Genomic DNA, 24,707 nt, shown 5'->3' with positions numbered 1-24,707 from the left:
AAAGGGGGGGGGGGAAGCATCTTGCTGCTTTTTTGTAAACATCCGTGTAAGGAATGCATTTGGTCCAGAGCGGAGGTCAACACACAAGAAAGCCGCTTGGGTGTTGGGGTAACGCTGGTGCCATCGGGAGAGCTGTGGGGATGGCGAGGCAGGCGCGGCTGGAGCTTGGCTGCAGAGCTATGTGTTGAAATGCCATGGGTCATGGTCCTGCTGATGGAAACCTCTGTCTTGGGGGGCTGGAGAGAGCAGTACCCCATGGGGTGAGGAGCTGGAGAGGTGAAAGCGCCCTGGTAACACTTGCTAAAAATGGCTGGCTGCCAGCACCGCTGCTGCCTGCCTCTGCCTGCCCAGCTGCTGCCTAAAGTCACCAGCTCCCTCCCTGCAGCCTGCGGTGGCAGAGGCCATCCGGGGAAGGCGATGCTGCTTGACACATCCTGAGGGCTCCGGCATGGTCCCTGGGCATACCCTGCCCTCCCAGGTGATGCTGGTGGCCCGGTCGTCCCCGCAGCGAAAGGTGGGTGATGCCGTCGTTCGCCAGCCCCGTGGCCACATCCACACCAGCCCGGTATGGAGCAGACCTGTGCCCCATCTCTGCTCTCTGCACCCCAGCTGCCAATCACCCCGGCACTGCGCACTTGCTTGCAGGGCTTTATTGGGAACAGTGCAGCAGCATGCAGGGGCTTCACTGTCCCAGAGCTGGCTCCCCCCAGCCCGGCACCAGGCGTCTTTGGTCTACGGCTGCTGAGTCTTGCGCATTCGCAACAGTTTGTGCCAGGGCTTGTGGCCGCTTGCCTTCGGTGCCTGCTTCAGCCTGTGACTCCTCCAGCCTGGCATGGGGCCAGTCCTGCGGCATGGCACCTAGAGAGGTCATGGGTGCTGGCGTGAGTGTGGGGGAAACCGTCCATACCCCAACACCCGCTTTAGCAGGCGTGCAAGGGAGGGGAGCATCGCATCTCACCTGCAGCGTCCGAGGATGGTCCAGGCTCACCCTCCGGCTCCGGGAGGGAGTCGTGCTTGGTCCTCCGTTTGAACACAGGCGACCGCCGCAGGCGCAGGGGGATGGTGCCCGCTGGGGAAACACAACCCAGCCCCGCATTACGGTGGGGTGCAGCCACCTGGCTCCTGTTCCTTTTCTGCCTGCGAGCCTGGGCAGCCTGGCTGCTGCCGGAGCTGATCCCAATGCCAAGTCCCCCCCTGGGATCTTCCCAGTGCGGTGATGCCATCATCTATCACTCCGGCACCGCGGGCGGCCACCCGTCAGCTGAGACAGGCAGCACTGCCAGGCACGTGGGATGCCACCGCGCCACTGCCTGCCTCCGCTGACATGGGGTGCAAGGGGGTTCGGGGTGCCACTTACTTCCCAGCTCTGCTGGGCACTCAGGCTCCCTGAGCTGCTCCTCGTGGACGGACACAGCTCGGCGGCTGGTCCCCCGCGGCGCTGCCAGCTGCGGCGTCAGCCGGTTGTCTGGAAAAGCAGCGGGGAGCTGCCGTCAGGGGGGTGCCCGCAGCACGCCGACCTCCCAGCAGCCCTCCGTCAGCACCCATCGCTGGGTGCTTGGGTCCCTGCTGCCCTCCAGTCCCAAGGGGCTCCAGGAACACGCCACCAGCGGGATGGGGGACCCCGTCGGCAGCTTGTGCATCCCTACCTTCGGTGTCAGGTGGTGCGGGCAGGGTGGGCAGGGGGCTGCCGGCACCCGCGTCCCCGCCGTGGCTGACCCTCCGCGGCAGCGCTGCTGGGGCACTCCTTCCTGGCCGCGGCAGGCTGCTGCTCCAGCCCTCCCGGCCCCCGGGCTCCGACAGCCTGCTGGGCTCGGCCAGGACATAGGAGCGCCGGGGCTGGTCGGAGCTGGTGCCCTGCAGCTCGGCTGGCAGCTGTATCCCCAGGGCTTTCCAGGCTGGCTGGGGCTTGGCTGGGCCGGTGCTGGGCTCCACCGTGATGGCTGGGCTGCGGAAGGGTGCGTCTGTGGAGAAGGCAGAACAGAGCTGTGGGTGCCTGGTAGTGACAGCCCCAAGGGATGGCTCTTGGTGCTGGGAAGCAGCCTGCAGCCGCCCCAAGGGATGGCTCTTGGTGCTGGGAAGCAGCCTGCAGCCACCCCAGGGACTGGGCAAGGGGCTGGGTTTCCATCCGCCATTGCCAGGGTTGGGCACCCATGGGTGCAGGGCACCCTCCCGAGGATGAGACCCTGCCCGGGTGCCCATGTCCACCAGTCCCTGTTGGCTCCAGTCCCCATGCAGCGCTGCTTGGTGCTAGCAGAAGGGACAGAGCTTTCTGCCCTCAGGGTCAGCGTGACCTCCCTGGCACCAATGGTGACCCACCTGTGGACATGGAGTGCGTGCGGGCCTTCAAGGAGGGGGGGGAATCCGCAGAGCTGTCCATGATGTCCCCTGCAAGCACAAGCCACCGGCCAGCATCAGTGAGCTCTGGTCTGCGCCGTGCCACCAGCACCCAGTGAGGGGGAGACGTGGTGGGACCCAGAGCTGGGAGCCCGAGGGGGCCTGTCCGTGCCCAGCCCGTGGGTGCCCAAGCTGAGTGGGGATCAGGGTGGGGAGGATGCAGACTCTCACCGTCTGAGCCAGCTTTCTTGATCTCACTGTCTTTGCTCTGCAAGGGGAAAGAAACCTGGTAAGGGCGGGGGGGGAGGTGTCAGGGTGGCAGCGCCTTCGGGGATGATGGGTGGCAGAGGGCAGGGTGCTGCTGGGCTCTGGGGTGGGTGCAGGGGATCGGTGCATGCCAGGGAAGGAGGAATAGACAGACTCCATGCAGCACATAGGAGCCCACATATCGGTCCCCTTGCAGAGGGTTAGGTGACAGGACAGAGGCCACGGGCAGTGGCGGCACAGAGCTGGGTGCTGCTGCTCCCAGCCAGGGGACCCCCCCTCCCATGGACCACCACCTCCACCTGCCCTTTGGGTGCAGGATCCATCCCGAAAGTGGAGCAGCTCCTCACCTGTTGCTTCTTGCCCTCAGTGGCCGGGCCCTTGGTGACACCGATGCGGTGGAGCATGACCTGCACGCGCTGCTCGAAGGAGCCAGGCAGCTCCCCCTCGCTCTTCTCCAGGTGCCTCTTCTGCAGGACAGACACAGCCCTGCCAGGGACATGGCACCCAGCGCAGCACCCACCTGCCTGCCTGCAGGGTACCCAGTTCCCCAACCCCAGCTGTGACCCCGGGAGATGGAGGCATGGCCACAACCCAGCAGGGATGTCCCCAGCCATCGCTCTGATGTCCCCACGTCCCCCTGTGGTGCCCGGCTGACCCCACCACCCTTGGTGGGGAGGCAGCACCCACCAGGAAGCTGAACAGCAGGGTCAGCGGTGGTGGCTCGGTGACAGTGCTTACCTTGTCATGCCTGACCCCCAGCGCATCTTCGTCCTCCCCGGACAGCAATATGAGTGACTGGGATTTGCCCTCCCGTGAGTACTTGGGCCGTATTCTGCGGGCAGAGTCGGGGGTCTGGCAGTGCTTGGGCTCTGCCTGGGGCTCAGCAGCGAGCCCCCCCTCCTCTGATTTACTCAGTGGCTTGCCCGCCTCGCCCGCCTTGCTGGGGGCCCGTAAAATGTCACCGAGCATTGAGCGCCGGCTCCTGTGGGCGGCGGGGCCACCCTCGGGCTCCTTCTCACACCTCGAGCCCCGGCTGGATTTGGGTTTCTTGAAGGCAAAAAAATTCCCAATTTTCTTCTTGAGGGTGCGGGAGCCAGAGGGTGCCAGAGGGGCTGATCCCAGGCAGGTGTCCAGAGCCATGGGGCTGGGGAGAGACGAAGCATTAGGAAAGGTGAGCCTTGGGCTGCCAAGGGGCTAAGGATCATTTTTTTCCACCCTGTTCACCCTAAAGGGATGGATCCAGACCCCAGACACCCCATGAGATGATGCTGTCCCGGCAAGGGCAACTGTTCCCAGTGTGGGACCCTATGGGTGCTGCCTCATTGCCTCCCCACTATGGAACAGGCCCCACAGCCCCTCCCCAGGCTCCCCAGCGGGGTGCTGGCCATATCCTGCACCCTATAGCCACATCCCAGACCTCTCCCACCAGCCTTGCCCTTGGTGATACCCCTGGGAGATGCACAAGCTGGGTGCCTGCCCTAAGAAGGGATGTTTTCCCCAGCATCCCTCTGGCACTGGGACCAGCAGTGTTTGCAGGATAGGTGAAATCCTGGGGCTGGGTGTATGCTGGGTGGGTGCGGGGGACCCTGAGCACCCCCCTGGGCTTACGGCAGCTCCTCTGGGATGAGCCTCTTGGCAAAGAAGTCCTCCAGCCCCTCGTCCACGCGGGTGATGCTCCTGTCCTCACTGTTCTCGCAGGCCACAGGCTGCACCTGTGAGCAAGCATGGCCATCAGCCTGGCGCAGGGCAAAGATACCCCCACGCACAAACATGTGCCACCTGTGCTTCTGCACCTCCAAGTGGGTGCAAGTGTGGGATGGGTACTGGCACCCACTGTCTCGCTGTGCATCCAGCACAAAAGCCAGACCATGGTGTTATCAGCCGTATCCCAGCTCTGATCCTGCTGCATCCCTGGGGCATCAGGAGCTCCAGCCCGCCCTGGGCTCCTGCCAGCTCCTCGCCCTGCCTGTGCAGGCAGGGCAGCTCAGCTGCCAGCCCCCTGGCACCCCGCTGGGTGCCACATCTGCACGGTGGCTGGGGTATGGCATCCGTACACACTCAGGTACCTGTGCATTACACACAGGTAAGGTGCCTCTGACCCTCCTTGGTGACACATGATGACAAATCCTGCTAAAGCCCTCCTAGAGCTGGGCCAGGTCTCCAATGCCTCTGTCCCATGGGAAAAGCCCTTGGCAGGGATGCTTCCTCCATTTGAGCTCCAAGGAAGGGACACCCGTGCTGCTCATGGGTGATGGAGCAGGTGACCTGCATGGACCCACATCTGCCTCCTTCAAGCTAGTGCTTATCCTCAAGTCCAACCTTGGAGTGCCACCACAGCCTGGATGAAGGCCACCCACTCCATCCTCATGGCAAAATGGCCCACGCCATGGCCAAGCCTTCCTCCACGGCACCTTCCTTGCCCCAGCATGTGGCACCGCATCGGTGGCTTCCTATCGACAAGAGGGAGGCGCTTCCCCATCGGTGGCATTTCAATCCATAATGACTTTTCATTACAGCTGGATTGATGCTGCTCAGGAGCCATTCCAGCCATCTGAGATCTGCTCTCCCTGTCACATCGCATCCATCAAAGCCCATTCTCACTCAAGGCTTGGCCAACCCTGGGTGCCGAGCGTGCCCATCCCACTGTGGAGAGATGTGCCAAGGTGCCAGGGATGGCCCCCAGACCCTGCCTGGCCCCTGCCAGCCTCCAGCATCCGCCCTGCCTGTGGGAAACAGCTCCTGCCTCTCCTCTGGCCCCATGGCAGCGCTGGTCCCACCACAGTCCAAGGGCAAGCATCACCACGGCTGTGCAAGCTGGGGCTTTCCAGCAGGTGGAAAGATCCAGCTGCATCACGGCAGCAGTGACAGTGATGAGGTGACGCTGGCAGGATCTGGCCCTGGGGACAGCAATGGAGCCAGACTTTCCGCCGACTGCACCCAAAAGTTACTTTGCCTTTGGGAAGGGGGCTGTGAAGGCAGGATCCCCAGGTGCTTCCCTGTCAGTGGGGGGGGAAGGCAAAACCCACCCTGCCTCTGCCGGCAGAGACCCACCAGCATCACCAGGAGCTGTGGCAGCCACCAGTGGGTTTTGGATGGGGGGGAGCAAACCGAGCGCAGGAGGAGAGAGGCAGCAGGAGCCATTGCCAAACGCGCCGGTCCTCTGCGCCCAAACTCTGCAGGTTTTTTCATTTCCCCCCTGCCTCTCTGCCGGCTCCCACCGCTTGGCAGCTCCCAGCGGGCAGCAGGAAAAGGGATGGACGATTTCCCTGCCTCCCCCCAGCCCCCTGCCCATCCTTTCGGGCTGCCCCCCTCCTCCGAGGGGGCTCCGGCAGCAGCTGAAATGTGGGATAACAAACCAGCCGTGGCTCTGCGCATCTCATTTCCTGCCTTGCAACAAATACCGACTGCAATAATTCACCCAACTGAGAAAAAAAAAAGGAAAAAACCCCCAAATCCACCCGCCTCCCTTGCCAACCATCCCCCCCCCCCTTACATTCGGTTTGCTGGGCGGTTGCTTGTGCCGGCGGTTGGGCCGGGGCCTGGCTTTGGTGCAATGCTCCAGCTTCTCACCGGCGGTCGGCAGGTCCATAAGGGATCCGGCGGTGGTGGCAGGCTGCGTGGAAGGGAGCGAGCCTCTCGCAGGCTCAGCATCCTTTGTGGAGGCAGGGCGTGCCGGCAGCGCGGCGGGGCTGAGTGACGGCGGCACCCGGTGAGCTCGGAGCCCGCTGGCGTCCCTACCCGCCGCCGGCTCCAGCTCTGAGACACCTACGAGGGGCGAGAGGGCCCCGGTTGGCACCCGCCCTTGCCAGGCCTCCCCATCATCGCTGCCGTCACCTTCGCCCACACGCAGAGGGTTGGTGGAGCGCTGGCTGTGCTGTGCCGTGCCACGGCCATGGGGAGGAGAGCACAGCCGTGCCCACCGAGAGCTTGCATGGTGGCCCTGGGGCAGCGGCTTGGCGATGTAGCTGGAGCCTGCCACGGTCCCCAGCGGTTTGCGTGCATGGGGGGGGTGCAGGGGGGATGCTCCGGCAAGGACTGAGCCAACCCCCACAGCCAGCAGCGGCTGTACGGCACAAGCTCTGCCAGCACTGGCCTAGCGAGCGGCACCCACAAACGCACCCTGTTTTGCTCTGCAGGCAGCTCCTCAGCCCCCCTCGTTACCCTCTGGATGGGGGTCAGGATGCTGCTAGGCTCAGGGACATCAGGTGTCAGGATGCTGCTGGGCTTGGGGACATCAGGGGTCCCCTGGGGCCACCTGGGCGCCAGGTGCTGGGGTCCGGCGCAAGCTCTGCTTCAGCCAAAGCCAAATATGCATCACAGCCAAAGCCCCGAAAAGCGGAAGTTGCCCATCAGCTGATCATTGGCCCCGGCCCGCCGCAGGCACACAGGGCTCCGTGGGGCAACACCAGTGGTGGAGAATCCTGGGGAAGCTCAGCACCAGCAGCAGGAGAACCTGTGGACAATGTCTCCTCCCCTGCACCAAGTCCCGGTATACGGGGTGGGTTGGTGACACCCATGCCTGGGGTGGTCCCTGGGATAGTGGGGGGAGATGCCACGGCACCCAGAGTCATGGACAAACCTCCCACCCCTGCCTGGCTACATGGGGAGGGAGCTTGGGGCATTTAGCCTGCTAGCCATCCATGGGGGCTGAGCCAGCCAGCCCCCCAAAAAGAGCAAGCTCAAGGTGAGCTTTGCCTGCAGACCCATGCCATGGCAGCGGGGGGGCTGGACCCCTGCCAGCCTCTGCCCGCAGCCCATGCCATCATCGTGGATGGCTCTGCCCCCCAGATCGCTGCCGCAAGCCCCCCACCCCTGCCATGCTCTGGAGAAGGCTGCACAGCACACACCAAGCTGTCGCAAAGGGAAAGCCACGCGGTGGCCTTACTTCTCACAGTTGGTGTGGGCCGAATGCTCCTGAAATGCTTGTTTTTCCTCCGCAGGGCCATCTTGTACTGCAGGGAGAGAGGGACAGTGGTGACTTCGGGCTTGACAAGCTGGCTGTGGTGAGTGGCATCCCGCGGCAGCCGGAGTCAGCCAGGCTTTGCCTGGTGATGGGTGCAATCCCTCCATCACCCCCAGACCGCCAGGGCTGCACCGCCTCATCTTGGTCCAGCACCGAAACCACCCACAATGCTGGATCAGTTGCTTTCCCGGCTGGGACCCCATGCTGCGCTGGACCCCAGGTCCCGAAGCAATGGCCAGCTGGAGGGGCTGTGTGTGGCCAGGACCAGCCTGGGCCACTGCAAGGACATGCTCCTGGTGCCGGCAGGGCAGGCAGCATGGCTGGACAAGGCTAACGGTCCCATTTCCCAGCACTAATTGCCTTAGTGCTGACATGGGGGGGTGCCAGGGGGTGCGTGCGCCTGGAGAGGCTGCAGCGTTAAGCCTGGCATGATCCGGTAAGGCGGATAAAAGGTGGTTATAGCACGGGCATCACACAGCAGCAGTGGGGTCAGACCCTACCTCCTCTGCAGCGAGGTCCGGAGGATTCCTGCCCCTCGCCGGTGCAGTGGCATCACCCTCAGCTGGCTCCGGCAGCAGTGCCGGGAGGTCGAGCCCCTGCTTGGGGAGGCTCTCTGCCTAAAACCATTAGGAAGCGCTTAAAGTAGTCCGGGGGCTGAAGCGCGCCCGGCCGCCCTGCGTGCTCCGTGCTGCTCCGTTCCCTACCCGGGATTTGTGAGCGGATTTAGGCCTGATTAGCTGGCTGCTGGCCCCGGTGCAGCTGCCCTGTGCCTGCCCTGGTGCACAAGCGGCCGGTGCCCTGCTTCACCCCAGCACTCCCCACCATGCAACAGCTCTCGGAATTCGCTCAGGATGCTAAAGCTGCTGTGACCGCACTGGGAGAGGATTACCTGGGAGGAAAACCAGTCTGGGTGGGAATTGTCCTGCTTCCCAGACAGCAAATCTGTGGTCATAGTGTTGTCTGGTGCCTGGGCAATGCCAGGGTAGCCAGACCCCCATCCCGCATCCCAGCCCCGCATCCCCATTCCACTGGGGCTGGCATTCCCTGGCACTCACCAGCTTGCACTGGGCGACGGTCAGGTCTCCCAGCACAGCATCCACGATGCAGTCGGCCACAGCAGCTGTGACGGACAGCTTGATTTCGCTGGGAGCGGAGAGAGGGGTGTCAGGGCCAGCACCCACAGCCCCTGCAAGCTATGGGGCCAGGCCCCCCAGGGAGACCCTTGCTGGGGAGATGGATGCTCGGCTGTGGCACACAGAGGGGCACCCAGGACATGCCCTGGGCTCCAGCTCTCTGGGTGTGTGCTGCTAGAGCAGGAACGGGAGCAGGCGCTGGCTGGGATGGAGGATGCAGAGTGCATCCCCTGCATCGATGCTCGGGGCTCCCCTCTGCCAGTCACAGGGATGTGCCTGCAGGAACATCTCCCCCTAGGACTTCCCAGCTCCGCAAACTGGATCTGAGCAGGAAGCAAAGCCACAGCTGGGAAAACGCAGCAGCAGGACCCAGCACACCACTACCATGTGGGGAGGCGAGCAGTTGGTAGGGAGCACCCAAAATCCCCATCTGGTCCCATGGGTGAGAGCTAGCTGCCAAGCGAGAAGGAAGAACAGCACATCACCCACTTCAGCTTGCTGAAGACATCGGTGATCATCTGGTCCAGGACGGCACTGAGGTTGAGGTGGTCCTGGAGGTAGATCCGCTCCGACATGGCGTTGACTAGCTGGTCCCTGACCCCACTCTTCTGCACCACAGCCGGGCAGAGGCTGTGTGCCATATCCAGCGCCGCTTGCATGATCGCCTGAAGTTTGGGGAAGAAAGGGGAGTTTTCAGTGTCTTTTCTATCAGGATTCACATGGTTTCCAGGAGACACCATGTCCCTCATCCTTGGGCCGAGGCTGATGAGCATCCTGTGTTGCCAGCAGCTCCCCGTGGGTGCCCACCTGGATCTCCCAGCTGCAGGTCTGCGACGCTTCCTCCGTGAGACACTCCAGCTTGTGCTGCAGCTTCCCATTCTGGTATGGGGTGTTTCCCGCTTCATACAAGAGGGGCAGGATCTACCATAGGTAGAGAGATAGCATGGATCATCGTGTGGCACCTCATCCTTGCTTTCCATCCTTCCATGAGCAGCCTGCATCCATGGCTGTCCCGTGGAAGAGCGTTGCCTGCATCAGCTGGGGAGACCTAGCGACCTTCTGGCTTTGCTGGGCCAGGGTTGGGCATCCTGGCCCCTCATGGTCCCTGTGCCCCCCCAGCCAGACCTTCAACTGCTCCCCACCACCCACTGACCCTCCTTCCTCCCCTGTACCCAGCCACGCTGCTGCCCACATCAGGGGAGATCCTTTCCCATCCCTTTCACCACCTTTCCACCATCAGCACTGTCCTCTTAAGTCCCATCTCTGATGGATTAAGTACCCAGGGGGGTGCCAAGAGAGCTGGGAAAAAGGAAAAGGAGGTGGTTTGAAGAGAAGCAGAGGAGGAGGAGGAAAAGGCGCAATAAAGAGAGAGAAGCGGGACCAGGAGGATCAAACCAGGGCTGACAGGGCCAGGAGCTGCCCAGTGAACGTGGTGGCCTTTGTCATGGGCTGATGGAGCATCCTCATCACTGGGCTGTGTCCAGCCGGGGTGGGATGAGGGTCCCCCAAGGAGGGACACCCCAGGGATGCAGGGAGTGTTTCTCACCAGCGTGGGCATCTGTGGATTGCAGGGTGTGCCCAAAACTGGAGCACCCACCTCGCCCAAGGAGGGGTGCACAAGCAGGGGATGCCCTTGCTGAAGACGGGGTGCGTTTGTAACCCCCAGTTCCTGGAGGGTGTGCACACACCTGTGTGCGTGTGTAGGGGGGGATTAAGAATGTTTTGGGACTTGTTCTAGAAGGGGCTTCAGAAATTCACAGCTGTTCTTTAACATTTTGCAAGAGCTCGGTGATGTGCACCTGTTGTCTTGATGATTCTGGTGTTCCCTGACTGTGGTTAATTATGTCATTAACTAATCAATAACCCGCTTCGATCCTGAATTGAAGCTGGGAGAACTGAGGGGTTTCCCCGTGCGGCAGACTCACGCTGACAGAGAGGTTGGCGTTCCTGATGGCCTCCTCTGCGCAGAGGATGTCCGCCTCTGCCTCCCTGCCCGGGCAGGTGCTGAGGATGTCAACATGCTTCTGCACGCTCAGGCAGATCTCATTCACCATCTGGAGCATGGAGAGGCTGCATCATGCACTGATGCCGGAGCAGCGCTGCCAGTTCCCCTCCTTGCCATGACTTTCCCAGAGAAGGATGTACTGGCGCTGCCTGATGGGGCAAGCCAGGGCACAGGCAGTTTACAGCCCCCAGAGCATCCCTGCCTTAATAACTGGGGATGCCACATCGTGGGGATGTGCTTGCAAGCATGCACAGGGAGCCAAGAACACGCTGCATGGGGTAGCAGAGCAGCGAGATATCCCAGTGTCGCATATGCATGGAATGCATGGATGCAACCAGGAGGGCTCCTTGGAGAGATCCTTTCTGCCTAGCCCCACTCTCATCCCTCCAGATTGCTCTGCCCTCCACTCAGGAAAAGTGAAAAGGGGTTTGTGCTGCTTGCAAGAGCTCACACGAGCTAGCCAGGGTTGTTTGGGGCAGCCCCATCCATCAATTTGGCTGGCAAACCTGTTCAGAAGAGGTGGTGAGGATGCCCTGCTGCAGCCGGAAGGTCTGTGTGGGCAGCGTGCGCCGCAGCTGGTTCCTTGTCAGGCAGGACTGGAGCTGCAGCAGGCAAGAGGCCATGAGCAAACAGTGTCGGTGGCACCCGGCCCCGCGCCCCCCAGCCCGCATCCCCCCACCTTGTGCACTGCCTCCTCTGTTTTCTCGGGGTTGCTGCGGTACGCCTGCGCCACATCACTCATTGGCAAGGGCATCGACTTGAGGGTGTAATTCCTGCGAGGCAGTGTGGGGTTAAGCGGGTGCTGCTGGACCCCTCGTCAGCCTCGCGGTGCTCATCCCCGCCATACATTTCCCCACAGACATAACATCAGTCCAGAGCCCACCTGATGGCAGCCCGGACATTGCCCCAAGGTCCAGCCCTGGAGATGGGGACAGCCAAACTCTGGCCATCAGCAAACCCCCATGGGGCAGCAGTGACCACCTGCCCAGGGTCTCTATCCACCCCTCCTCAGACCTCCAGAGAACCTGCACAGCCAAACACCAGACCTGTTGGTGTGCTCAGCAGGTGGACAACTTCTACCCATCTTTCATGGGCAGGGAGGAGAGGAGCATCACATCTCCACCAACAGCAGATCCCCCTGTGCTCGCTGGGGGCTGCCTTGGGTGACACGGGGCTGTGCTGGGTTGGGATGCAGAGCCCAGGGGAGACCTTGAGGTCAGTAACAAAGGTGCCATCACCAGAATGGGTGGCAGGTTGCTTTGCTGGCTGCAAGGCCCGAGCTGTGGACCAACTCCCTTGGGACCTGTATGCAACTGTGTGATGCACTTGCTGTTTCAAGGGAACAAGAGGCCCTGGGGATGGTGACATCCTGGTGCCAGAGGCTCTTTTGCATGGCAGCAGCAAACCAGAAGGACCAAGCGGCTCCTTCCTTACCTCTCCAAAGCCTGAGCCACCTCCAGGAGCCCGTGGGCGGTTGTGTTGTTCTTGTCCCAAACCACGGTCCTGCAAAGAGAAGGACACAAGTGATCCCTGCCTGCACCCACGCAGCCCCGAGGTGGGTGTCCACCCACTGGGTGCCAGGAAGAGTGAGCCCAAGGCTGACCCCAGGCACCAGAAAGCCCAGAAATGGGGTTAAAAGTCCGAATCTCAATATTCAAAACCTAAACTTCAACTTTGCAAGGAGCTGTAAAGTACATGGGTGCCTGGAGGGAGTGAAGGGCAGGGAGGACACGGTCAGGCGCCATCCTGCTGGCAGGGGCAGACGTCCTGCAGAGGAACAGCCCTGGCTGGGAGACCTTTCCCCATCCCCTGCAGACACCCCTGCGTTGCCTTTGCAGGCACAATGTGGTCAAAAAATGGTGTTTTGGGAACTGATGCCAGAGTGTGGGGTGAGGGCAGTGACTGCAAGGGTCCAGCTGCAGCATCCCAGCCTGTGCAGGAGCCTGGCAAAAAGCGGGCAAGTGCCAGGGCAGGGATTGAGCTTCTCTCTTGCCCTTTACATGTCCCCTGCCAGCACTGCCAGATGACTACCATGAGAGCAAGACAGAGTCACAGCAACTGACCATGTGCCAGGAATGGTCCAGGGCCACATCCATGGTCACCAGGAGCCATGATAAGCTTCCTCTGATGGCTTCAGCATCACAACCAGGACCACTGTATCAGGTCCACCCAGCACAAGGTGGGAAGGACACCCACAGGGCGATGTGGACCTACTGCTACCTGAGCTTCGTGTTGATCTGCAGGGCCTTGGCTAGCATCTTGGCCCCCGTGTCACCCATGGCATTGCCGCTGATGTCCAGAGCGATGAGGCTGGTGTTACTGCCCAGGGCACTCAGCAGGACGTTGGTTCCCAGCTTGAGGCGTGATTCAGCCACAGACAGGGACTGGAGAGGCTGGAAAGGGGACAAGGAGAGGGTGAGGTGGCCAGGACATGCCAGGATGTATGTCACCCTTGCAGACACAGCCTCCATCCCTGTCCAGCAGCCACTGGGCTGGCAGTTGCTGCAGGCACCTGGTGCTGGTTTTGGAGATCCCAAATCATGCTGAACCCCAAGAAACAGGAGAGCAATGGGTGCTTAGGCAACACCCTGGATTTAGCTCAGATGCCTGGCAGGCAGCAAGGAGGAAAGAGGTTTTTTTTTGTAAAGCTGGGCTGCAGCCAGGTTACACCAAGCATCTCTTCCATGCCTTTAACCAGACACAGGCTCCTGCTTTCACAGATGAACGGGAACAGCTCTTGCTTCTCTGTCTGAGCATCTGCTTCAGACGGAGGAAAATAAGAGCAGAAGGATTTGAATGGCAGTGGGAGGGAGGGAGGTTTGATCCCAGCCTGTGCTGGGAAGGATCTGGACGGCACCCCGGCACAGAGGCTGCATGGTGGTGGCGGAGGGTGACTGAGAGCACAGGTGGGACGGTTGGGGCGGTTGAAGGCAAGCCAGACTTACGCAGTCATCCTCCTGGGTGAGCTGGACGATGCGGTGCAGGACGTCCAACAGGCCCTCCCTGCGGGAGAGGCGGGGGGGGTTACACGTGCATCCCCCATGCATCCCCCAGGGCCACAGGGGCAGCTGGCAGAGCTCCATCCTCCCTCCTGCTCTTGCCTGAAGCTGTGACCTGTCCCTGCAGTGCCTGCGGTCCCATAGGGACTGCACCAGGAGCAGGTGATGGTCCCCCCATGGCCCCAGGCTCCCCGTTGGTTTGGAGCAGGCAGGACAGGCAGTTCCTGGCATTCCCAACCAGCCCGTGGGCTTTGGATGGGGAGAGAGAGTCAAGGTGGGTGCATGGTGCCAGGATGGTTCCTGGCCTGGGTGCTGCAGCTTTGCACTTACTTGGATTTGATGTTGAAGTTTTTCCCCAGAGAGACATGCCTAATAGACTTGCTTCTGCCGATGGAGAGCACCAGCGTCACCATGTCGGGGTCGAAGCCTGTGAGAGATGGGAGACACCCACCAGGATTCTCCAAGCAGTCCACAGAGGTGGCACCAAGTTGGTGTCTCACAGGAGACCTGCAGAGCCACCAAGCTGCCACTGTGGGATGGTGGAGAGATGCCCAGGGCAACTCCTGAGCATCTTCCTCCTCTTCATGGCTCCCCAAAGGAGACTGAAGACCTGTGCAGAGCTGAGGTCCCTGAGGAGTGACCCCAGGGAAGGAGCACCTGGGGTGCCAAGGCTGTGCTGAGCCACAGGGAGTGCTTACGGAGCTAGAGATGGCGCTTGTTTTCTGTCATCCCATAGGGATGTGCCCTCCATCACCCACCCACCACCCTGGACAACATGGGAGGAGTTCTCACAGCTTGCAGGCAGCTGCCTGCACTCCCATCCTTATGGCTGCAGAATCCCCAGGGAAATTCGGCAAGCAAAGGTGACGTCCTTCCCACAGGGCAGGGATGCAGGCAGGGATCTGCTCACCCAGCTGCTCTGCCAGCCAAGGGCAAGAGGCACCAAGTCCCACCTATGGGACTGTCCATCCCTGCACAGAGCTGCTCTACTGGGAAAGCCAAAAGTAGAAGCATATTTTGGCAAAGGTTGGCCAGAGATTTGGGGTAAGAGAGCTAGCTTTTGGAGCATTGGTGGCCTTAACAGGTTTTTGAAGGACTTCAAACCACATCAGCTTTCCCAGAGCCATCTGGCTGTTGAGGAGCTGCATGATCTGCTGTGAGATCTTAGCAAGGTTGCTTTAAGGTTTGGGGCCTTTTAGGTGAAATTAAGAGCTGGCAGAGGTGATGTTTGTGATAATTAGGATTGCTTGCCCATGGATTCAGAGGCCACGGCAGGACAAGGTTAGCAGCAGAGGCTGCAAACTCCTGCAGAGAAGAGTTTCAGCCCAGGGGACCTTTTCAATGCCTCAAACCCTGAGCTAGCAACGCGAGATCACCTCAGATTCAGTGAGCTGAAGAGGCTTGTGCCAAGAAAGATGTGAAACAAGAATTTTTGGCAAGTTCTGAGGCAGGAGGGGATGAAGAAGTCACCCTCACGCCCTGTGCTGGACGTGCTCTTGCTGAATGAGGGGAGAGGCAAGGGCCACCACCACTGCCTACCATGGGATGCAACGCTGGAAGGTGATGGAAGAGGCCTGGCATGCTGGGAAGGACATTAGCAGAGGGAGAAGAGCACATGTGAGGACTGCCTGCCTTGGGGAAGGTGGAGGGGTGGTTGGTTTTTTGGGTAAAAAGCCATAAAAGCCCGATGAGGTGGTAATTTCTAAGGCAGGAATCCACTGCTGGCCATTGGGTGTCTTCATCCCCATGAGACACAGACTGTAGTGCTGCAGCTTCTGCTGCTGAAGGACTTTTACAGGTGACAAGTGCAGTTTAATGTTGCATTAGCCAGCACGGTCAAGAGGCAGGCAAGCACAGCAGACCCTATGTGTCTCCCTGGGGACTCCTACAAGCTCACAAGGTGCTGGCTGGCCGTGAGCTTAGCTGGCCTCTGCCAAACAGCCCATGGTGTCTGGACCTGCAGATAGAGGAGATCTTCTCCCAGGTGGGGAAAAAGCAACATACCGTTGTCAGACAAGTCCAGGCTGCTGATGGAGCTGGTGTCAGGGATGAGATCCTGGATGACTTGTGCCCCCGCTGATCTCAGCTTGGAAGAAACAGCAAGACATCAGTACAAGGGGAGATGCCGAGCCCTGAAAATGAGATCCTGCCATCGGGAAGGTCACCCCAGCCCCACGGTGGACAGGGCACGGACTTTCCCGCACAGGGAGCAAGTCCCCTCAACTGCCACAATGGGACCCCCTGGCTGGACTGATGGCATCTATGGGTGCTGGCCGCTCACCTCGCAGTTGCTAAGATCCAGGCGCAGGTCACTGATGTGACTGTTGTCTGCCAGCCCTTGCAGCAATGCCCTGGAAAAGTGACCAAAGCCACCCATCTGTGCGAGCAATGGGGGCACTAGCACCCTCCATGGGGCACTCACCAGTGGTCCAGGCAGTGGGAGTGGGGTGGTGGAGAAGACATCCTTCCAAGAGCTCTTCCTCTCACAGCCCCATCCAGCCTCCCTACCAGCCCTCTCAACATGCAAAGCCCTGAGCAAGGTCCCCCCCAGACCATGCTCACCCCAAATCCATTCCTCTTGGTGGACTCACAGCCCCACCTCACCTTACAGCGTCTGCTGGCAGCTTAGTACCCGCCAGGGAGACATGCCTGAGGGCACAGGCCTGGCTGAAAAACTCCTTGATGTCAGGGGAGATGGTTTTCACCCTCCTGAAAAGGTTGGGCACAACATGGCATCATCTGCCACCCAGCACCGGCCACCCGCCTGGGTACCGTGCTCCCCTCCCCACTGTCCTGGGGACTTACTTGTGGGAGTACACGTTTTTGGAGAGATCCAGATGGACGAGGCTGGTGTGGCATCCGTGGACCAGGGCTCCAAAGAGCTGCCAGGGTGGGGATGCAAGCCGTGTCAAGGAGGACCCAGCTGGTGCTGCAGCCCCTCGCACAGCCGATGGATGGATGGGTGACGGTATGGGATGAGCTGTGGGAGGTGCTAAGGGGGTCTACCCCGTGCTGGGGCTCCCTCCTTCCTCCTGCTGAACCCCAAGTCCCCCTGCCTGCCCGTGGCAGCGGGCACAGAGTGGGGCATTGCTGGGCTGACTGCCTGCTGCCCCATGCATGCCCTGTCTCCGCAGCCCCGTGCCAGCTGGGGTGGGGTGGCAGCACCCCCCAGCAGCACAGCACGGTTTCAGGAGGTGGGCTGAGGGCAGGGCTCGCTGCTGAGACCCCCTGCCATGGGTACTCACAGCATCCAAAGGACAGTCTGTGCCGGCCAGGCTGAGGTGGGAGAGCGAGTGGCACTGGTGGAGGAGGCTCTGCAGGTTCTGTGGGCAGAGAGGGCTCAGCAGCTTTGCCCAGGACCCTGACCCCACCCCACTCAGCACCCTGCAGCTCAGAAATCCCGGCTCCAGCCTGCCTCCTCCCTCCTGCTGAGCACAGGGATGAATCCTGCACAGCGGGACCCAGCCCCATGCTGCTTGCTCCTGGGATGCCTCCTTGCTTCAGGTGGCATCTCCTACCCTCCCACAAGGAGATGCATGGGGATGTCCCCAGTGCATCCCCCAGCTGCCCCTGGGTAGGTAGGGAGGTGTCGCAGCCATGACTTCCCCATCCCTGGGGTGCTGCAAGGCAAGGCATGGACCCCAGGAGACCGAATCCATCCAAACCACGCTGGGCACAGAGCCCAGGTGGTGTCACCCCATCGCAGCTTGGGCACTCACACTGATGTCGTCCCCAGCCAGGGTGCCAGGGTTTCCGGAGAGGTCCAAGTGCCGGAGGGAGGATCTGATGGCTTTGTTATCTGCAAGGGCCTTGCATAACGTGCTCATACCTGCTCGAGGAGAGGGAGAGAGGTCTGTGGGTCGTCTGCACCAGGGAGAGCCATGGAGCAGAGGAAGCACTTTTCTACAGCTGGGGCAGCAGAACATTGCATCCTTGAAAATGCCCTTTCCAGGGTGTCCCTGGAAAAGCCCCTCCAGCCACCCCTTTGGTGCCAGCTTGTCCCCAAGCACCGCTGTGCCCAGCCTCCCAATGGCACCCAGGCAGGGAGCAGGATGTCAGGCTGTACCTTTGGCAGTGAGCATTGTCCTGGCCAAGCTGAGGCTCTGCAGACCCTTGGGACTCTTCTCCACATGCTGGCTAAAGGCAATGATCCCTGATGAAAGAGCAGAGAGCCCTGAGCGGCTGTGCCAGCGCAGGCGGGTGTCCGTCCCGCCCTGAGCAACAGCCCCCGGGGTGGGGGGCAGCTGCCAGTGGGATCTGGAGTTGAACATCAGTTTTCATGGGTGGAAACTCATCCCGGCCCAGAAGTCAGGTACCTCTGTCTTCCAGCTGGTTACCAGCAAGGTTGATGCTGTGCAGGACAGAGTCGGGATGGTTGCTAAGTGCCTGGGCCATCCTCTGCGCAAAGTCACTGCGGGGAGAAGGGCCACCCATCTGAGCAAGCTACTGCCACCTCCAGGAGACACTGCTGCCAAGCCTGTAGCCTTATAGGGATGTGCCACCAGCACCTACCCACATGGCAGAGCCAGCTCCATCCGAAAGCAGAGCCTCTGCAAGGGTGGGTGATGCCCGCTGACCTCCAGGCTACTAACAGTGAGCTTTATGCTGTGGAGGGGATGGGGCACCAACACCCCCCTGGCACATGGGTCCATGGACCCCCCTGCTCCATGCACATGAAGGGAGCACCGCCAGGCTGCCGAGACCCTGCTCATCACCACGCCAGGACCCTGCAATGCCCTTGCTTACGCTTTCAACCCGCTGTTTTCCAGCACCAGCTCCTCCAGCATCACTGATTTGCTGAGCATGTAGAGCAGCTGCTCCGAAATCTCCTGGTTCTGACAGGGGAGAAGAAAGCTTTTCTGGAAACCCGGCCACCTCCAGCACACCCAGTGCTGCAGTGCCGGCACTCACCAGCCTGAAGTCCTTGCAGGAGAGCTTGGTGAACCACAGGTTGAAGGACAAGGCGGCGACGCTCAGTGCCACGTCTCTGCAGGGTGACAAGGATGAGGGAGTCAGGGGCCAGGCTGACCCAAGCCTGGTCCCAAATGGGTGCCCCAAGACACCCAACCCCGGGGGTGCCCCAACACACCATTCAATGGAGCAGGACTAGAGTCCATGAATTTAAAGCAACCCACAAACACAGCTCAGCTTCCCCAGGTTATTTCCTCAGGGAAAATAAAATTAATCAAAATATTTGCATGCTTCTGTCAAAAACTCTGGTTTTTTAAATTCTGAACTCTCATATAAAGAAAAACATGGGTTTTGCTCAACTGGCAACAAGTTTCAGCTGAACCCTCACTCCATCTTTCTCAGGATGGAGACATGGCTGAGCCCTGTGGGGATGACTCTGGGCACAGCCAGAGCTCATGTTCCCGCTATGAGTTTATAACCCCGTAACAGCTATTTGTTATATGTATTTGTATATGCAAGGGGCAGCAGCGCCAGCTGCTTTGCATAGGGAAACACCTGACAGCCATGAGCTGCCAGGAGCTGCTTGTGACGTTCAATTTTCACCTTTGTAAGCAGTTCGCAGGCTTATTTAAGTGTTAAAAACGAACAGGGGAGGCTGCCCAGCCTCTTGGGGCTGTTGCCCCATGGGATGGGTCTCACTGTATTTGGTACAGGGGAATGTCAGCCTGCAGATGCAGCGTCCTTGGAGCGTGTAAAGTGATAAAAGCTTCTAACACGAGAAGAGGAGTGTGTTGGGACACCCCTGCCGTGGATGGGGAGGATGAGGACAAGTGCTGGTGTGGCACGGGGCACCGCATGCAGCATGGCCAGGGGACTCACCGGCTCTCCAGGTGGCTGAAGTCCAGCAGGTTGAACTCCCGGCAGTCCTGGCTGTGGTAGATGTTGTCCACGTCCTGTCCAGATGGACGGACACACAGGTCAGGCTCAGGACCTGGTCCTGGGGAGGGCTTGGGTTCCCAGCACTGCTGGAGGGAGCTGAGCCCTTGGGGACTCTCCCCTGGGGAGCTCCTTGCTTAAATGCCAAGCCTAAAACCTCCCCTGGTGCTGTGGCTGGCAGGGTATGTGTCCCAAATTGGTGGGACAGCTTGGTGGGTCTTGGACCCCTTCTGCAGGGACTGGCCAGAAGAAGGCAACGCACCCCCAGGCTGGTGGGAACAAAGGTGTGGGGAGAGGTGGGCTGGAGTCAGTGTCCCAGAGGAAGAGGGGGACAGCTGGTCCTGTTGTGGCTGGGTCCCAGCGGGGTTCTCCTTTACTAGGGACACCCAGCAAGGTCCCAGATTTCCAGGGGCTCTCCTTACGTGACAGTTTGGGAAACAACCTGGTCCAAGGCACCTCATCCCTGCCTGCACTTTTTGATTCTACCCCACCAAGGAGCAGGGGGCACTCAAGCCAGGCAAAACTGCAGTTCCCAGCTCTGGGATGCCCCTGGTCCCTGGGATGCTCCCAGCCCCAGCAGCCCTGTGAACATCCTGCTTCCCTGCCTGCCAAGTGGTACGCTGTCATTGTCTCTTCTCCATAAAACAGACCAGCTTACCCACTGGATCTCCTCACGGAAGGCAAAGCCGTTGTAATCACATAAAGCAGCATAGGTCTCCGAAAACCCCCCTGCAAAGAGAAGGCAGTCTTGGTGGCAGACCTTCCCACAGGAACACGGAGAAGACCTTTGGGGAGGGCAAAAAGCAGCAGAAGGATGGTGGAGGCTCTCCCTTCCCTCCTCAAAGGGGCCAGAGTGTCCTGTGTGGTCTACTGCCAGCCCAAAAGTGATCACACAACTCCAGGGGCTGCAGCTGGCTTTGCTTGATCCATGTAGATACCAGGCAAGGTGCCTTGCTATGATGATAATGGAGATATCCTAGTCCAAACCAGGCTACAGGAAAAGCCCCTGGCTCTGCAGCGATGCCGTATGAGGCAGGTGGAAGCATCCATGGCTGCACGTCCTCACAGGTGGACACTGAGCATCCTTGCCCCACAGCTGTCCTACTCCTTTCTGGGGAGCTACGTCCCCTCAAACCTGCTCCTACCCTGTGGGCTGGTGGAGAGCAGACCCCACTAGCAGGGCTCCTTTTGTAAGCCACCATGGGTGCCCTGCCAGCAGAGGTGGGGGCTGCCAGCAGAGCTAGTGTTGATGGACACTGGGCTGTGATGGTTCCCAGGGTGCTCCAACCCTCCTGGCCCATCCTGGGGGAGATATGTGGGGGGAAAAAGGGCTTACCGCAGGGCCCGGGGCTGCTCTGCAGCATTTCCTCCAGTGAGTCTGTGATCTGCCGGATCCTCTCATACAGGTTGGGGGGGGAGTTCTTGAGCAGTGTCCTGGAGAAGGACCAGAGGGGTGGTGTGGCAGTGGGCTGAGAGAAGAGCATCCCCACCACTTTATGCTTAGCTACAGTCCCTGTGTGTGAGGGGTGGTCAGAAATATTCTTCCCAATGTGATTGGGGAGTAGGGTCTGGCCTCCATCAGTGTAGTTTTCTCCTGTTAAAAGGCGCTAATTGTGAACCCATCCCATATTTGGGGCTTTTCTGAGCAAAGAGTTTGCTCTGGTACCAACACAACTACCCCTGAGGAGCAGAAGACCCTTACCCAGGGGATGAGTCTGGAAAGACCTTCTTAAGTGACATGGTGACATGGATGACAACTTGCTCCAAATCATCAAAGGACATGAACCGGAAAGCGTAAGATACTGCATCCGTTTCTATGACAACCTGTGAGGTCCAAAGGATGGGAGATGCCTGAGGGAGCTGGCAGCACACAGTGTTCCCAAGCCCCCAGACACAACGGTGACAGCCACCAGCTCCTCGCTGCAAACACCCAGCCGCTGCTTATAAACCCAGCCAGAGCACTATGAGCACAGGGGTGTGAGCACCAGGAATTCAGGATAAAATACATTAAAGAGATCATAATATGCCAGAAGAAGGCATAAACCTCCCCAAAATTCAAGCTAAGCTAATGCGAAAGCAGCCCAAAGCAGCGGGGGTGAGAGTAGCCTTGACTCTGCCTGCAGCAGCTGCAGCTGGAGGACGGAGGTTTCCTCCCTGAATTTATCTAATCAGGTTTTGAGGCTTTTTTAGCTTTTGGTTCCTACCAGAAAAAAATCCCATAGCAACACGCTCCCTGATTTAATTACACGCTGATTGAGGCGTGGGAGCGAGATGACAATTATCTGCTGGCATCACGCAAGGACAGTGCTTCCGCCAGTGCCTGGGGCCACGGGAGGCAGCAGAGCCCGGCCCTGCCTGCAGTCTGCCCGCAGAGTAATAACCCCTGGGCTTTCCATATCCCAGTCAGATATCTCACCCCTCTCCACCCTGGGGTTTCAATCCCCAGCACCCCTCACTCTCTGCCCAACTCCTCTTTATTTCCTCTCCCGGAGCTCAGCCACACAGCCTGCCAGGTAGCAGAAACCCTGTTTAGAGGCTGGGGCTGTCTTTGCTGATGATGCTTTAATGAGCAAAAGACAGACAAGAGATTAATAAGGACTGCAACCCTGTTTTGTCCAACACATGCAAGCCAGGGCATCCCGTTCCTCTCCTCCATGGTTCCCACCCGCCGCATCTGCCCCATGCGCACGCCTCTCTCTAAGAGGATTAATGGGGTTTAAAACACCCTCCTGCTAAATTTGGCTTTGCCTCAGTAAGCCAGCAGCCTTTTGTCACCTTGTCCCTGCTGAGTGGGAGCTGCCATGGCCAGGTGCTGTCTACAGCTGCTGGAGGGGAAGAGGCGCAGGCACCCACGCTCATCCCCAGTACCCGTGGGTGCCTCCTTGCACCTCCATCCCTAAGGGAGATACCCTGGGCAAGGCCATAGGAGGATTTCTTTAGAGGTGGTGAAGGGATAAATACCCTGCGGAGCTCTCACGGATCATCATTGGTGACCCTCAACAGGAGGCCAGAACTCCCTCAGACCCTGTGGTGGGCTCCAGGCCAGGGTTTGCCATGGGGGGAGGTGGGCACAAGGTGGGGTAGCTGCCCGGGCTGGGTTTGCCGTGGGTGTTGGTGCCACTCACCAAGCTGGGCTCTCGCACCGTCATCTCCCTCACCTCCAGGAAGCTGAAGCTGCTGTGTACCTGAGTGTGAGAGGAGGAGGATCAGCCCTGGCGCTGATGGAGAAGAGGGACCCAAGGGTGCCCCCCTGCTCCCACCCTTCCCCATGCCCTGAGTAGTGCCCAGCCATGCCCCCCTAGCCTTCACCAGCCCCCTGACCCCAACCCCTCTCCCCTTCACCCCATCCTCCTCCTCATTCTGCTCCTGGGGACTCCCCAGACCTGGTGGCCCAGATGACCTACGGGGCACGCACCCCAGTTCCCCAAGCAGCTGAGCGATGCCCTCCCAGGAGCCACAGGCTCTACCATGGCGCCGGGTCCCCGGCACTTACCCTCACTGGCAGCATCACCGGCAGCACATAGGCTCGCCAGGGCGTCAGCACCTAGGCAGGTGGACACTGGTGTGACAGGGGACTGGGGTGACACATGAGCCACCCCTGTCCCCTGCTGTGGCCACGAAACGGCTGCCTGGGGAAAGCAAGAACCAGGCCGGACTCTGCACGTACCAAGATATAGTCGTCGTACTTCGATTTCACCTGCAGCTGGATGCTCATCACCAGGAGGACCTTCTTTGTTCCCAGGAAGGCAATGATGCCCTCTGAAAAGACCAATGTCCCCATGAAGTGAGGTGGCTGAAGCCACCCCGGTCCTTTCTCACATGCCCTACTGCCCTACTGCCCTGGGGGACACTGTCCCCCACATCCCTGCCTGAATCAACTCCTCTCCATCCACACCCTATGGTCAGACCCTGGTTGCTCTCTCAGCTAAGCCACACAGTTGTTCACCAGCTTTAGGTCTTGTTTGCTGCTTGGGTGATAAATCTGCCTCCTCCTCAGCTTCTGCAGCCCAGGTTGCAGCCTCAACCAAGCACAGGGCTTTGGGGTCGCTAGTTTATGCTTCACACGCTGCCTTGCTCACTGGGAGCTGGTGCTGAGCAACAGGAGGGTCCTGGTTTCTCTTCCTTCCTTCCCAAATTTACCACTGGGGAGCAACTCGGCACCCAAGTCCTGCCTCCCCACAGTGCAGCCAGGGATATATTCTGCTTTTGCATTTTTTCAGCAACTCTCCCAGCCGTGATGTGCATGGGTGGTCGTGCATGCCAACCTCCCCACGTTTGCAAACCAGTCACTCCCACAGTCGCTGCAGACCAGCGCAAGCATCGCTCCTGCTTGCTGCCTCCTGCCTTGAGCATCGCCTCCCTGCGCCGCCTCCCCATCTCTCCTGATTCACACCTCACTCAGAGGAGCAGGACCAGAACCAGAATCACAAGTGCCCATCGCCATGCAAAGCAAACCAGGCTTTTGTAACAACACCGCTCACTCAGGGCCTTGCCCAGGCTGCCGGGAGCCCCACGCGTCCAGTACCTTGAGCCTCATGTTCCCAGGGACCCATCCTAGTAGAGCCAGGACCTGGAGCTGCAGAAACACATCTCCTTCCCACCCCTCTGCAAACCTTGGTGGGGCTGGAGAGGCTGCAGGACCCCAAGACCTCCATGGCCTTTCACTTTTTCAATCAAATGGGGGAACGCTAGGAACACTGGTACTTCATGCATCCCCCGTGCTGCTGGGGAGCCAGGGCAGGGTTGTGGGCCGTGCCTCCCCAGGGAGCTGCCAGGGACCCCCAGCTGGTTGGGGGACCCCAAGCCCATGGGAGTGAGCAGCACCAGGCTGCACCCACAAACCCGGCAGCAGGAGCCATGGAGAACCACATCCTTGAGCATCCAGCCTGTTCTCTCGGGATGCTTTTGGCCTGAGCAGCATCCTCAAGCATGCGAGCTTTGGGGGCAAGAGCAGCCCTCACACCCCAGACGCTGCTTGGACCCCCCTGAACAGCAGCTGCTGCCAATGAGGAAGCCAAAAGCGGCTCTGCCAACCCCGGCACAGCAAACTGGGGCCGAGCAGACCCCGTACCGGCACTTTCCATGTGGCATCAATGCCCTGGCAGCAGGCGATGCTTACCTTGTAGCTCAGCAGAGATCCCTTCAGGGGACACAGCCAT

At 60.1% G+C, this 24,707-nt stretch overlaps 1 protein-coding gene across 1 annotated transcript; it reads right to left on the bottom strand.

Annotated features, from left to right (window-relative positions):
* Positions 1 to 189: 189 nt before the first annotated feature.
* CARMIL2 (capping protein regulator and myosin 1 linker 2) lies at positions 190 to 24,707 on the bottom strand. The gene is made up of 40 exons (XM_075510378.1): positions 24,668 to 24,707; positions 23,216 to 23,307; positions 23,042 to 23,092; positions 22,674 to 22,733; positions 21,251 to 21,372; positions 20,885 to 20,982; positions 20,207 to 20,277; positions 19,492 to 19,565; positions 18,613 to 18,688; positions 18,448 to 18,536; positions 18,018 to 18,112; positions 17,768 to 17,854; positions 17,421 to 17,530; positions 16,947 to 17,024; positions 16,507 to 16,583; positions 16,306 to 16,410; positions 15,983 to 16,052; positions 15,706 to 15,787; positions 14,032 to 14,128; positions 13,648 to 13,705; positions 12,923 to 13,095; positions 12,137 to 12,205; positions 11,382 to 11,475; positions 11,209 to 11,304; positions 10,623 to 10,751; positions 9,505 to 9,618; positions 9,187 to 9,362; positions 8,620 to 8,707; positions 8,065 to 8,181; positions 7,487 to 7,553; positions 6,095 to 6,366; positions 4,210 to 4,313; positions 3,340 to 3,745; positions 2,949 to 3,068; positions 2,566 to 2,602; positions 2,317 to 2,385; positions 1,647 to 1,961; positions 1,358 to 1,465; positions 959 to 1,069; positions 190 to 858 (listed from the first exon to the last, which is right to left on the bottom strand). The coding sequence occupies exons 1-40, from the start codon at positions 24,705 to 24,707 to the stop codon at positions 683 to 685; spliced, it is 4,473 nt and encodes a 1,490-aa protein (XP_075366493.1). The 3' UTR covers positions 190 to 682.

The sequence above is a fragment of the Mycteria americana genome, chromosome 8 (assembly GCF_035582795.1).
Source record: "Mycteria americana isolate JAX WOST 10 ecotype Jacksonville Zoo and Gardens chromosome 8, USCA_MyAme_1.0, whole genome shotgun sequence".
In the NCBI taxonomy this organism is placed as follows: domain Eukaryota; kingdom Metazoa; phylum Chordata; class Aves; order Ciconiiformes; family Ciconiidae; genus Mycteria; species Mycteria americana.
This window is presented reverse-complemented; position numbering and strand designations above follow the sequence as displayed.